We start from the raw sequence: 14,640 nt of genomic DNA, 5'->3' as shown, positions 1-14,640 counted from the left end.
AATACTAGGTGTTTTATAATGTTGACTTTTGTAAAAGAAGCTTTGCTAAAGTTCAGAGTTCTTTTAATTGTGAATGTTGTGTTGTGATACCAATGTTGCTGAAGAGTTGTTGTAATATTAACATTTAATCAATGAAAGAATGGAAAGCTTTTCAATTTTGAAAAGTAACAAATGACCACCACTAGGACAACTGCACATACTCCAAAAAGACAGGACAGAGGAGGAACTATTAAAATGTTTGAATTCGTATAACTGTTTATAAATTTGTATTAGGCTGATGCCATACCCAGGGCATATAAGGGGTGTTTCTGTGTTGACTGATGTGCCTCTGGCTGTGGCTAAGTACCCAAGCCAGGCACCCACCGCTGTTACTTTTGCTTTATTGACTTTGTCCCCTACTGTCTCCCATTAAATTTTCTTTAAATTTTAAGTGAGGAGTGGGCTTTGTTTCTCACACCTTCTACCTTCCTTGTGCCCAAAAGGTCAAGCCTCTGACCCTGGGGTGCAGTGTGTCCTCCCAAGGGCTTGTAAGAGTCACTTGTGCCTCCTGCCAGTGTCTTCCCTGTGACAGCAGAACCACTTACCAGCCAAGGCCATGGGGGAGTCTATCAGGAGGGCACTTGTTTGACCTTCTCTGCCCCCAGCAGAAATTGCTTACAGCCCTCTCTCTCTCTCTCATAGCTGGGTTTGGGATCTTCCCCTCCAACTTTTTCCCCCCCTTTCACCCCCCACCCCTGCTCTTTTGTCCCTTTAACACTCTCCTGGGCCACCTGACGGGGCTGGGGTCAGTCACTTGTGCTACTTACAGTGGTGGGCTGGACCAGAAACACACCAGGCAGATCTTGATCTGCAGTTCTGGGTTTTAGCACCCAGTTGAATTCAATCTTGCTAGTGTTTGCCAGGGTGATTGTGCTGTGACGAATTTCATTAAATATCTGGAAAGAAGGCATATGAGCAGGAAGTTACAGACCCAGCATTCCTGCTGCTGGGAATCTCCTTCCTCTCTCCTGCAGTTGAAAGCAGACACATGGGAGCAGGGACCAGAGAGAAGATAGGGGCACTTGGGAACCCAGGGAACCCCCAGGCACAGGGCACCTGCACAGGACCAGGGAGCTCTGGCAGCACACAGGGGTGTGGCAACAACCATGTGAGGGCCAGTAATAAATGAACCAGTGAACACAGGCCCTCTGAGGGGTCACCAACAGCCAGGAGAAACAGAGACAGCACTGAGGCACTCCAGAAGAAAGGGCACCTACATGCAAGTATTGGCAAGCAACATACGTGCAACAAGGGAGTCACACAGCAACACAGACAGGGCCAGCAGCTGGAAATAGCTGTGGGTTTTCAACTGAAAAGAGTGACGTGGGGATCATTCTGGGACAGTCTCCTAATATAGTGAGACAACTTCTTCCCTTGGTTATTGTGGGGATTAAGCAAGAGCTTTAGACAAGAGCATCTCCTTGGAGCTCAGGCTTTAGGAATGAAGCAGCAGAGGGATGTCTCAGGGACATGCCCCTCAGAGCATCCCCACTGGGACCCTGCCTGTCCCAGGAGGTAATGTTAGGTACCCTGAAAAAGAGGCATTCCCAACATTTTGGAGAGGGTTGGAGATGGCCATTTTAAACCAGCTTGGATGCCGGATGTGTCCCACAAAGGTTGTGCTTCCAAGCCCCAGAGACAACAAAGGGGCTGGGAAGGGAGTTCTGGAGCAAGGTGGGCAGGAACCCGGCAAGGCGAGGAGCCGTGCCCGGGGACCCGTGTGGTACCTGGGAGCCGCAGTTGATCTCCCGGGCACTCAGGGAGTAGCTGATGCGTGAGGCCTCCCCGGTCAGCTCCACCTCATAGGTGGGGCCTCCTTCCACATGGCACAGCGCTGTGACATGGGCAATGGTGTTGAGGTGGCCAGTGAAGGTGAAGAAGACCTCCTGTCTCTCTCCCGGCTGTAGCTCACCCGACAGTGGCAGGATACTGAAAACCTGCGCGGAGGACAGGAGAGACTGAGGTGCTGAGCACGGAAATGGATGCAGAAGAGCACCTTGGAGCAAAGTGCAGCTGTAGCCAGAGGGATCTATTCCTCAAACAACACAGCCAGAATCATCCTGATCTCATCCTGTATCCATGCCACTGACCAGTGGAGGAACCATGGTGAAAATCTTCTCCCATACTCACGGATCAATGCGCTAATACACAACATTAAAGTGAACTGGGATGTCTCCTGGCAGTAGAAATTATCTCTGATCAACAACTTGCCTTTAAAAAGCATTGCTTACTGCTTCTAGGAAAAGAGGAGACTCAGACTGAGAGCTCTTGGAGCCCAGGGAGCTCAGGGAAGGACTCCAGCCCAGCTCATCTGACTCCTGAGGCTTTTCCCTTCTCTCTCTGATTTATATACTGCTTTCTCAAGGTGCTAGAGCAAAAGCTCCTGCAGAAATTTCCTATGGACCACCTGATGATGTCCAGGGAGGAGCAGTGCCCTTCACAGATGCTGCACAGTGTCCTTGGGCCATCCTACAACATGTCCTGCACGGCCTGTCCAACAACTAGTTGCTTCAGCAGCACTTTGTGATGGGTCTGGAGGGAGGTGAGGCCCCTCCGTGGGCAATGCTGAGGGCCACCAGTGGGACTGGGAGCTACAGCCCTGCTTGCCACACTGAAAATGTGGAAGTGAGACAGATTCCCTCTTACCTTCTCCACTTCTAGGTGAGTCCACGGTATGTCCACAGAGTGCCTGAATCCTGACAACCCCAGTGGGATGTAATACCTTCCACGCATATGTGGTGGCAGCTGAAAAACAAACCGTTTTCTATGCTAGGAGGAGGAGAGAGCCACTTTGCAAAGTCTCATTTTATAAGACAGCTTCAGGGCCACCACTGCAATACCAACCCTTGGGTGAAAGCAGAGACCTGGAAACAGGTGGTCTGGCAGGGTTGGGAAGAGGGTACATGGAGATCAGGACTCATCACAGCTTGCTCTGGGAAAGAAGCTGGAGGTCTTAATCATCATGATGCAAATAAAAGCCTCATCTTACATTGTGAAGAAAACAAGGCAAAAAAGTCCCACACTCAACACAGGATCTGAGCAGGCTTCTCCAAGGAAAACTCTCCTATTTCTCTCTCCCACACACCCCATGTCCAGCCACAGGCCGTGCTGCCCAGCCCACTCTCAGGGCACAGGACAGAAGGGCAGCAAAAAGGGATGTCAGCACGAGCATGACTTGTTGGTCCAAGCTGGGGAGGCAACACAAGCAGTAGGTGTACAAGAAAATCTACCTTTGATGCTAAACATTGGAGAAGATGCCGTGCTTTTTTCATGGTGTCTGTCTCCTCCTCATTTCCAGATGCTGAGCAATCCAAACAGGTGCTCTTCACCTTTGGTGGTTGGGGTTTGACTTTATGTGGGTTAGGCCCATATCTGGAAAATAACATAACTGTGAGCAGGGACCTTGTCGTGGTTTTAAAGCACTAGCTAAAAAAATTACTAGAAAACTTACTTATTTCTTGCTGTGAGATATAGATTAGGAGAAGGGAAAAACAGGCTTAAAACTTAAAAGGAATAAAGAAGGTTTATTAACAAAACTACATGAACAAGAAACCAGAATAAAACTTCTAGAAACCTTTCTTTCACTACTCAACCATTCTCTTTCTAACTGACAACCTAGAGACAAAACCTGGTGTTTAAAGCAGTCTTAACTTTGCTATAGTCTTTTCATCAGTCTTTGTAGAGAAAATGAATCTTCTTTTTTCTTTCTATTGAGAGTTCTCCACAACAAAACACATTTCTCATGGCTTTTCATTCCCCTGATGCCAGCTGCCTGGAAAACTCTGCCATCATGCCCTTCTCCCATTTCACATCACTCTGAGGTGTGTTCATGAGCCATGAACTCATGACCTGCTCCCCAAATAATAACTGTCTTTAGCTTTGCAGCTTCTTACCTAAGGCTGGGTTTCATTTCTGGATGAGGAGCTCTCTTATCATAACCCCCAAGAGATCCCTAATCATCTATTCCACTGTCTGGTTTTAATGAATGGTTTGAGGCAATGGTTCTCAGGACCACAGTGCCCAGACAATGACATTTTCACTCTAAAGTAGAAACTCTGGGAGGCAGGGATAGGAGATAATGTGATGAACAAGTCCTGCTGTCCAGCAGTACAGAACCCATAAGAGACACGTTGCAATGGGGAAAAGTCAAAATGAGTAACAAGTGTCACAAAAAAAGGGAGTGAAGAATCCAAGGTGTCCACTGAAAGCTGACCCCTGGGAAAGGAATTGTCCTGGCACTAAAGGAGTTGTCTCAGAAAAGAAGGAAAGGGAAGGAAACAGGATGTTTAGCGCTAAGTAGCTCTCCTTAGAGCTCTAAGTAGCTCTTTCTCTGTTGTTGGGACTTTCTGGGCATCCTCCAGCACAAGGCAAGGGAGGAGGGCAAGGAGCAGAGAGCAGCTCCTGCAGAGAGGACCCATCTCAAAGCAGAGGGGCCAAAAGGGCATCCCCCAAAGGGCATCCCCAAAAGGGCCTCCAGCATCACTGTGGGAGCTGGGATTAGGAGCCCTTCATCAAGGTGGACATCGCCTCAGGCCACAGAGGTCTGAGAAAGCAGCTTTTGCCCCAGCTTTCCTTCCCAGGGAAAACCATTATGGGGGCTACACAGCACCAAACTGGTGGAAAACCTATTCCCTGAGCATGCAGCCTGACCACAGCTGGTCAGTGTTATTTGCACAAGGAGAAGACAGAAGCAGTTTGTCAGGTCCTAGGCAAACAGCTTTGTTCTTTGCAAAGTACAAACAGCACACCAGGAAGAAGAGGAGAGGGCAAAGGTGCACATACCTGAACTTGTACACCTGGCTGTCTGCCTGGAATGACCAGTGGTACTTGACAGGAAGGGGGCTGCAGTTGGTCATCTTCAGAGAATGCACTGTTTCAGTTCCAGCCACAATGCAGCCAAACTCCAGGGTGCTGGGCTGGATTTGGAGATTTGGGAAGTGGGCTTCTCCCCAAAGGATGATATGCTCCACATAACGATGGCTCCTGACCATATTTATCTTCAGAACCTTCTTTTCTTTCCAGCTATTAAAATCCAGATTATAAGCTGGGTCAAACGCAATGTAGAGATGACAGGTCTGTCCTACACCCACTCTCACAGGCTGTGAGGAGATGAACAGTAATTAATCACCTGTAGCATGATTAATTCCCAAGGTCTTGACAGCATGAAAATAGTAAATGTCATAAACAGTAAATACTCGAAGTGTGACCCCAGCAGGGGCTTCTCAGTTCATTGTTCATTTCTTTACAGCAAGGGTCTGGCTGCAGGCACCACAGTTCAGTCCAGGATTCCCTCAGGCTCACGTTTCTCTGCTCAGTAGCAATACAAGGGGATGGAGAGCTGGGATGCTCTCCAGGAGACACCTTTACTGCATGGCATGTCCAGGCCTAGCTGCCTGCTCCCTCCTCCTTGTGCCTTAAAGCCAGGATAGATCGTCTCAATTCAGGTAAGATTTTCACTCTTTCAGCAGCTCTGCTGATGCAGCTCAGGCCAGCCCACTGCTGATGCTACACAATAAACTTGTTGACTCAAGGGCCTCCCAACAGAAAGGCACCAACCACATCCCTCCTGTTCCAGCCCCACTGGAGGAGTCCAGGGCTGCTCACCTGGCCATCTGGGAGGGGCTGCTGGTCCACACTGCAGACCATAAACGGCTGCTCCAAGTACAGCATGAGGTCGAGCGGCAGGGAGCAGGTGTTTGTTAAAGTCAAAGGCTTGTACTGCAGAGTTAGGACATCATTTGGTTTCTATGGAAACAAGGAAAAACAGCCTTAATTAGCCATAGATCTCCTTCTGCTTCTGCTGCATCTTGCATTTTTCAGCCCCAGAAGTGCATACATGTCTGTTTACCCCTTCTATTTGTTTCTACCCTTCCGGGAGATTTCTCTTTATAGCAGGTGCTTTTCATGTTTAGAAACCACAGCATCCTCTGGGGGACAGGGCAACACTCCCATGAACAGATGAGGGAATAGGCCCCTAAGAGGAGGCAGCTGCTTGAACAAAGTCTAAAGCAGAAAGTGAATCCAGGCCATTTGTCTCCAGTTTTGTCTCTCTATTGGGCAGAACAGCACTGGATGATCTTCACTCACATGCTGTCATTTCTTACAACCTTATTGGCTCTAGCAGCCTCGTAAAAGCAGTTAGTTTGCAACACGTGTCCTGCAGCCCCTGCTACAGGGACAAGGTGTGTGTGGTCTCAAAGCTATGATCAGCCTAGGCTCTTCCTTCCTATCTGTTCATTGTGCTGGGCTTCCTGCATGCTTTAGAGAAACCAGAGAGTTTGGGAAACTAGTTTTGGATGTACTGATATCAAACAGGTGCTGTGCCATAGTATGCAATAAATTAGTTGTGTGTGTGGCATTGAGCAGAACCCAGGCAGAATCAGGGAGAGCTGAAAAGCTTCTGTATTACATCTGAACTGCCTGTTCCAGGGATTCTACTTCAGTGGAAGCCTGGGAACCAGAGGAGAGGCCTGAAACTACAGAATCCAAATCATGAAACATCTTCTCATTTTCAGACAAATTACAGGAGAGGGAAAGATAATGCTGGAGCTGGGATCCAGAGATGAAAGGGCACCTGCTCTGCCTCAGTGTTATCATCACTGCAGCTGCAGGATGTCTGGGGGTCCTTTGAAGCAGGTGAGGCCAAGGGAAATGCACAGAGCTATACCTTATAGCTATACCATAAAGCATCCATGCCAGCAGCAGAGAAGGCAAAGAGACACAGGAGATGATGGGTTTTTCCTGTCAGCCTGAGGAATTCACAGGAACCTCCATTTTTCCCCAGCATCCCTACAGCATCGGTGTAATTGGTATACAGACATCACCGTGCCTTGGAGGATCCTCAAAAACCGCCCTTTACAGTCAGCAGAGAAACTGTCATTTCTCTGGAAGTGGCCACAACCTACTTGGCAGTGCAGCTGTAACTGAAATTCTACTTTGGGGAAGTTAAATACCAGTCTCATCTCTAAAAGCATCTTCACTCACTTTACAAAGTGCCTCAGGAAGGGCAAAGAAGGGCTTTAACCAAGCACGCCCCACTCTCAGCCATGCTGCTAAATGCCAGGATGCAATCCAGAGACTTACCTTCTCCACCCGGAAGGAGAATTTTCTGGCTGATACTTCTATAGAGGGATCAATAAACTTGCAGGTAATGATTGCTTTTATTATCTTCTTCGTCATGGTGCTTGTCCCAATGGCAGCTTCACACTCCGCATACTCCTGCACCTCCTGCATGCAAGAGTCACTTGTCACCAGTGGATGGTGGCAGGGCACCAGCAAATGCCCTGCATTGGCTCAGCACCCACCACAGGCCCTATTCCTGCCACAGAGTTACAGTGGTCACTGCCCCCTTTTCTTCCCATGATGCAGCTTATTTATTCTGCATTCAGCTGTCTGTAACACTGCACCCCAATGCCCACAAAAGGCACTTGTGAGAACTTCCCTCCCTTCACATGGCTTTTGTTTTATCTGTGTTTACCCCAGATAAACGATTTGGCACTTAATTCACTTTCTTTTTGGGCTCCTAGTCCAAGTGTAATTTATTTCCATGCCCTTGGTGGGGACCTCACCTGTGGGATGTGGGAGAAGCCTCGCAGCACCACGTCCACAGACTCGCCTGGGTACAGGTGCTTTGACCCTGGCTCCAGCCCAAACACGGGGGTGGTACGCTTGGGGGTCTCAGAATCATCTTTGGTCTTGGAGCTACTGAGGGCTGAGACGCTCTTGCACTTCTTCTTGGGTGGTCTGTAGCATTCCACTCTCCAGAGAAGCCGTTGGAAATGTTGGCCTCTGTTTGTTAATTTGAGCCGACGAATACAGGGAACGCGGCTAGAATAGAAGCCAGGATGGAAAATAGTATGGGAGTAGCAATTTCCCTGGTTAATAACTTGTGTTAATAACTTGGAGACTGTCTTCATTTCCAGCTCTTAATGTGGACCAGAAACAGTGTCTGATAAACTGCCCTTCTGATGTCATTATTGCAAAGAGAAATGTATTTGTAATGGTAATGGAGTATTTTCCAGGTGGGGCTAACAGACCTGGTGTTTTCCTCCAAAATATTTATTCTGTGGTGATTCATACTGTTACTGTATTTTGTATTAATCTGCACCCAAAACTGTTACTGAATCTTTTGAGATGCTGCACTTGGGGACCTTGTGTGTGGGGGTATGATTGCAGGCATTTTTAAAAGCCAGATCGGAGGCAGTTTCTGGATGATGCCAGCAAGCTGGTAAAAATTGTCTGCCTGCTCCAGGAGAGGAAACCAGGGCAGCAGGGCCTCTCCCCTTGGTAGCAGCTTTGGTTTTGCACTGAGAGCCATTTGTAGAACTTCATTTTACAATTAGAAACTGTTTTGAAGTGAACTTTGCAAACTCTGCTGGCAGCAAAAAAGCCATCGAGGCCCTGGGCACAGCAGGGCAGCAGCAGGGCCCAGGAACAGCAGGAGGAAGCGGCAGTGGCAGTGCGGGCCCCACACAAAGCAGCAGTTTCCATCTGGCCCAGGAACTGCTCTGTGGGCTCCTGCCTTCCTGGGGGGGTTGGTGCTCTCCTGTCTCTCTGTTCCCAGGCCCTGCTTGCCTGGGAAGTGCCATTTCAGAAGGGAAGGCTGTGAGGCCATCTGCCCTTGGTCCCTCAGCCCCACGGAGGGACCGCCTCACCCGGGCGCCATTTTGGGAACCTTTTCTTCTGGGGGAGCTGTGACACCACTGCTTGATCAAGTGAGGACATAAATGTATTACAAGTAAAGACAATTCAGTGGCCATTTAGCAACTGGTTTCCCTTTCAGTAGCTTTTGAGGGTATCTAACAACTCTCCACTAGCCACCACATGTTTCTGAAGGAATCTGCCTTCAGGGAAGGAGTCAGGGATTGGAACACTACAGAAGATTTTGCCTGAATGACTACAGCAAAACTACTCCTTGTTGAGACAGAAGGAGAGGTGGGAGAGGAGAGATCTCCTACCTGAATTGGTATCCCAAGTTGAGCTTCAGGGAGTATGATTTGTCTATGACAATTGTGGTGCCAGTGCCCTCAGCCTTCAGTACGAAGCTGGTCCAAAGGCTGTTCCTAATGAACAGCTGCATAGAGTCATCAAAAATCCCAACGTCATCCAGGATTGCTGTGACAGTCACAGGAACTTCACCCCTAGCAGGGATCACTCCTTCTTTGGGCTCAATAACAAAGCACTGGGGTTTATAAAGCTGTAAGACAAGCATAATATGCATTTAGGATGGAAACCATACACTCTGGTCCCTTGTGGGATATAATAAAAGGACAGACTGAAGAGGGGAGGATAAAAATCATAAAGGCTTCATTCCCCTAAATTTAAGCTACACTATCAGGCAACAGCAGAGCTCATACAACCTGTATTTTCCCCTCCTTTAACAGACTCACCTAATTAACCCAGTTTTGCCCAACCCAAGGGACACTTATCCTCAGGAGAGTGTTCCTTCCCCAGTCTTGCTCTGGAGTGTCTGCCAAGGAAAGCTGCTTTCTCTCTCCTGGCTTCTCACAAAGGCTCAAGGCCAGAGGAAGTCATGACTGCTCAAATCCCACTCCAGAAACCACACAGCTGGAGAACACTGCTGAGAGCCTGAAGAATATCTCTGCAAAACCAGTTGAGCAAAACTCCAACACCAAACTACTCCTTCCCAAGGGGCCATCAATGCTCCTCAAGATCCCCTGAAGGATTGAAGCCCTCACTTCCTACTGACCATCAGCTGTAGAGAGGTGCCCCAGTGCCCTCTGCTTTGGAAAAGCCACCTCAAAATGGTTATAGCAAAGCAGGAAAGCAGGAAGCAGAAAGAAAACTGGATGACATGTGCTCTGTGGGCATGGTTCACTCTTCCCAAGAGCCCTTGTCATCTGCTTTCTCGTGGACTCCATGGATTGGGCAAGAGAGCTGGAAGCTGCCCAAAGGAGGGAAGAAAGGTCTTGCACCAGCACAGCTGTACAGACACAGCTCTGCAAGTCCGGCTCTGGTACAAGCATGTGAAACCCATCATTTACACACCACGACCACCCAGCCAAGGTGCACTGCTCCCTGCAGAGGCTGAAAGCAGCATTTCATTGTGGAGTTAGAGAAAGCTGTCCTGGAAAAATCCCTCACTTTGAGGTTACATTTATCCCCCAAACAGCTGGGAAAGCAGCAAGAGGAAAATTCACCCTGCTCCTCCTTGGCCCAGGAGGCTGTGACTAGACTCTGCCACGTGCCCTGATGCTTTATCCACAAACACAAACAAGTCCATAGTATCAGGTTTTAAGCAGCTCCACAAGTTCAACACACCCAGCATGAAGAAGCACAAACCTCAAGCCCCTCATAAATCTCCCCTTCCAGCAGACACCCAGCCCCAGCCTACAAGCCCTTCCTGGCTGCACCAGCCCTGCTCCTTCTGCCCTATGCAGCCTCCACGTATTAAACAGCCTTTCTCTGCAGCTGGTCCCCAAAGATGCTCTTCAACAGCACAGAGATCACAGGCTGTGAGGGTGCACAACCCCCACGTCTCTGTGTGGGCAGCCCAGCTGGCTTGACCCACAGGAGGTGTGACAATTGCCTCCCCACAAGCAGTCTGAGGACAGATCTCACACCCTGCTCCCTACTATGAACAGCAGTTTGGCACAAAGCAAATGTAGATAGAACAGGGAAACCATAAGGAAATCCATACTCTCTGGAGAGCAAAGTACCACAGGTTTCTCTTGATCTCAGAGCTCCAAAAATGTGATGTACGCACAGATACAGATCTTCCATAAAACTAAGGGAGAACTTGTCAACACAATCCAGACTAATTTCTGCTCCAACATCTCTGCACCTGGTTTCACTGAGGGGTGCCCCAGCTAAAACCACTCCAGAGCCAGGTTCCTCTTGCCTTGTTCAGATGGAATATTGGAGAATCTCACCTCCTCTCACACAGGGTCTTATGGAAATCTTGCATATAAAAACCAAGTCATGGCTGCTAGTGACCAGTCAATTTCCCTGGAAAACAGCCCCACAGATACTTACGATCTCTATCCTGAATTCTGTAGGGACAAGACCTTTGTTGAAGAGGGTAAGACTTTGTGGATTAGGCTGTAGAGCCGGGATCATGCCGAACTGTATCACCCTTGGAGTTCCGTAGATTTCTGCCAGCTGTCCAGAGCTCAGTATTTCTGCTCTCTGTTCCAGGAAGCAGGCAAGAAAGATTAAAAAAAAACCCAAAACAAACCACAACAGGAAAACTTAATGAAATTTAAACAGCTCAACCCTGCTCAATTATTTCTTTAGGGACAGCTACCACTCTCCAGCTGAAATGCTGGGCTTTTGGAGAAAAAAAAATATATATATATTCGCCTCCAAATTAAAAAGGATTAAAGGAAGAGAAACTTTCAAACTACAAATGATTTGCCCAAAGATAAGAGCTTTGCAAGAAATCTCTAGTTAAGACCAGACTGACAGTTAAACAACTGGTTATTCTGGTGGGGAGAAACTCTTCCTCTCTAAGGTAAGCAGCCTGACAGTTGAAAACAACTGTTCTGTCAAACTTCAGGATTCCTGGCACAGCCTGCCACTGCCTGGCCTTCCTGTTGACTGATTTTCATGCAGTGCCACAATGGCCCAGGTTGAGATGTTTGGTGCCATCCATGGAATTTGGTATCATCATTTCCATATGTTTAAATAAAAGTTTAAAAAAGTAGTTCCAACTACTTTTCAAATGCCAGCTTTCCTTTCTTTTGCAGAAACCTCAAGGTTCCCAGAAGTCTTCTGACGTCCTCTTTTGTGCTCAGAGAGATGACAAGACATTTTAAAGCAGATGTTTCCAAAATTAATAGCATTTGAAAGATTAATTAACTAAAATTATATTCAGTTCCATCTTAGATGAACTACATTCTGCATTGGACACAGACTGCCACCTATAAAGCATGAGCTGTTTATGCCACCAATCCCTTCTGTCCTTCTCCAGCCTGTGCCCATTTTCCCCAGAAGAATCCCTGCACACTCTGCACCCTGCCAGGAGGAGCTGCACAAAGGCACACATCTCCCCTTTCCCCTTGCACTCACCAGTGGGCTTCTTTCATCCCCAAACACGCCAATAAGAACCTTGGTGCGATGATCGCCCAATGTTTGGACTTCGATCGTAACCGGAATCTCTGCAGTGCTGCGAGGCTGGACAATGCCACAGGGTTTGGGGCTGGAGTACAACACAGGAGAGTCCTCCTTGCGTTTCTAGAAGGGACAGAATCAAATGCAATTTCAGAGGGACCTCTGAATTAAACTCCTTAACATGCACTGCAACAGCAACTTACACACGTTTTAAAAATCCCCAGGACAAAGGTAAAAGACACAAACAAGATGCAAAAATCGCAGGCTTAGCATTCTCAGGGGGTCCTGCAAGGAGGCTGCCAGCACAGGCGTTGGTGACTGTGGATGCAGCAGCTTTTCACAACCCTCTAAGATCTCCCACGAGAAAACACCCTGAAGACTAGAAACTGTTTCCTCAGGAGGTTAAACTGCATCCTAAAGTTTACATTCAGGTAGGATCCTGTTCTCAGCAGATCTGAGTAAGACTGAATAGAAACCAGCGAAGTCTTATCCAAACCCTTTTTTCCCCTGATAATCTCCTCAATAATATTTGAGAGGAGGAGGTGGATGCAATGCCAAACCTGGGGGATAAGCCCGTAGCAGCCAGGAATGTCGGTTTTATTCATAATGATGAACTTCTTCTCATATGGCTCCTTCAGGTGGCACTTATTGCACCGCATGAGTTGGGGGTACACTTTCAGCTCAGGAACCAGACAGCTGGGAAAAAGAGATGACCCCAAGGGAATCAGAGATACTGAGAGAACAGAGAACATTTACCCCCAAGATAACACATTTGTCACTGTCAAACAGACATTTAACAACCATCAAATCACTGTAGAGTGATAAACTGCCTTCAAAGTCTTCCCACTCAAACACATCTTGTCAAGGAGGGGCAAACCCTGAGAGGCAGCACCTGGAGGCTGCCAAGTACTCCAGGCAGAGCACTTTGTCCTACAGCTGCCTCAGCCTCTCCTTTACCCCAGAAGGCTTGCAAGGACTCCTGTAACAGTCCTAGTGATCCATGAGCTCTGGAGGAGCCTTCCCAACAAGGATCAGTGCTCACTAAGGCTCAAGGAACACATGACTCCAGTGTCTCAGTAAAAATGACTCCCTTCTCTCCCACGGGGCTGTTGCCCTGCCTGAAAACTCAGCTGTTTGCCCCAGCTTTGGAGGGCATGGGACACCACCTGCCCTACAGAGTGGGTGATCACCCCCTCCCAGTTCCTACAGCTCCCTCAGTCCTTCACAGGTCCATGCACTCCCCATTGGCACTTGCTTGACAAAACTGCAGCCCAGGCACTGACTGCATGGCTCTGCCTGGGAGAGGGAACAGCACCAGGGAACTGCATCCCTCTTGTCAATAAACTGACGCCCACAGCAGCACGGCAGGATGGGATTCTGCTGCAGCAAGAACAACTTTTGGTTTAAGTCGAGAACATTAAAGATCAAAATGGGAAGCAGAGGGAAGGAGAAAAACTAGAGCTGACCTGCCACATCAGGGGCTGTTTTCCCGTCTTAAGATCTTGCTCTCCCCACTCTGGCTGTGAGCCACTTCCCCACTGTCACGTGCCCTCATGAACAGAACCAGACCCTGACTCTCAGCAGGCTGCTTGGTGTGTCCCAAACTAATGTAGGGTGCTCACAAGCCAGCACAACTCCATCTCTTGCAGGAAGAAGGAGAGGAGGCCCTCGGGAAATTTGTTCCAGCTCAAGCACCAAAAATCAGGCCATGATAAATGATACCATTCCTGGTCCCTCTAGAATAAGGCCCAGGACTGTGCTGGGCTGTGAGCAGGGGTGCTTTTCACCACAGGCTGCTTTCCAAGCACTGCTGTTCTCGTGTCCAGCTGCTCACAACATGAGAACATTAAACAACACTTCCCTTGGGAGCTGCAGCCAGCAAACCCTGTGCCAGGCAGTGTGCTGGGAGAGGCCAGGGAAGTGCAGGTACCTGGCTGAGATGATCACTGATGCCACTTCCTTGCCAATACCCTCCAGGCCCACCAGGTCCACCAGCATTTTCCGGTAGTATTCCATCACCGTGTTGGAACACAGGGTCACCTGGTGGTAGAGGAGAGCAGTAAATTTTTCCTTACAAAAGCTCATTACCCAGTTCTTGTTTCATGGTAAGAAAAGGGAGGATTTTGCCTTAATTCTTCTGCTGGTCTATGTGTAGAGCACAGTCTCTGAGAGTAACAAAAGCCTTTTGGCAATACCAGATTTGTTAAACACACCTTGCTATCATGGCATAGGTCAGCTGAATTAAAACATTAGGCTAAAGCTCTATGAACCACTGTATTCAAATTAAAGGGACAATTTTTCATTTGACTACAATGACATAAATGCAGAGGAAATCTGCTGACTTGGACAGAATGAGTTCAGATTTACAGCAGGAAGCTGAGGGCAAAGTGTGGCCCAGCAGGTGCTGGGCAGTTCATGACTGAAGAGTTTTTGTCTCCACTGAAGACCCCTGCAGGAAACACAAATCATTCTGCTCCCCAGGAGAGGAGATACGAGACCAAGAAGAAAAGTGAACTGCTTTATAAAATG

General features: G+C 48.3%; 1 protein-coding gene and 1 long non-coding RNA gene across 4 annotated transcripts in view; one reads left to right on the top strand and one right to left on the bottom strand.

The window, feature by feature from the left end:
• LOC147650828 (uncharacterized) overlaps positions 1-14,640 on the top strand; it is a 130,809-nt gene that overhangs the window by 82,335 nt on the left and 33,834 nt on the right. The window lies entirely within an intron of this gene.
• The window catches only part of LOC111934787 (axonemal central pair apparatus protein HYDIN-like), a 68,913-nt gene that overhangs the window by 31,934 nt on the left and 22,339 nt on the right, over positions 1-14,640 (bottom strand). For all 3 annotated transcript variants that reach the window (XM_086848119.1, XM_086848120.1, XM_086848118.1), the window contains 13 exons: positions 14,042-14,151; positions 12,672-12,807; positions 12,070-12,234; positions 11,035-11,187; positions 8,997-9,235; positions 7,608-7,866; positions 7,123-7,266; positions 5,644-5,784; positions 4,822-5,138; positions 3,270-3,411; positions 2,686-2,784; positions 1,767-1,976; positions 807-935 (listed from right to left, as the gene is read on the bottom strand). In XM_086848119.1, coding sequence (XP_086704245.1) covers positions 807-935; positions 1,767-1,976; positions 2,686-2,784; positions 3,270-3,411; positions 4,822-5,138; positions 5,644-5,784; positions 7,123-7,266; positions 7,608-7,866; positions 8,997-9,235; positions 11,035-11,187; positions 12,070-12,234; positions 12,672-12,807; positions 14,042-14,151 — 2,244 coding nt within the window. The remainder of the gene's footprint in view (positions 1-806; positions 936-1,766; positions 1,977-2,685; positions 2,785-3,269; positions 3,412-4,821; positions 5,139-5,643; positions 5,785-7,122; positions 7,267-7,607; positions 7,867-8,996; positions 9,236-11,034; positions 11,188-12,069; positions 12,235-12,671; positions 12,808-14,041; positions 14,152-14,640) is intronic.

Source organism: Cyanistes caeruleus, chromosome 12 (assembly GCF_971803275.1).
Source record: "Cyanistes caeruleus chromosome 12, bCyaCae1.hap1.1, whole genome shotgun sequence".
NCBI lineage: Eukaryota > Metazoa > Chordata > Aves > Passeriformes > Paridae > Cyanistes > Cyanistes caeruleus.
Note: the sequence above shows the minus strand (reverse complement) of the source record. Positions and strands in the feature narration are given on the sequence as shown.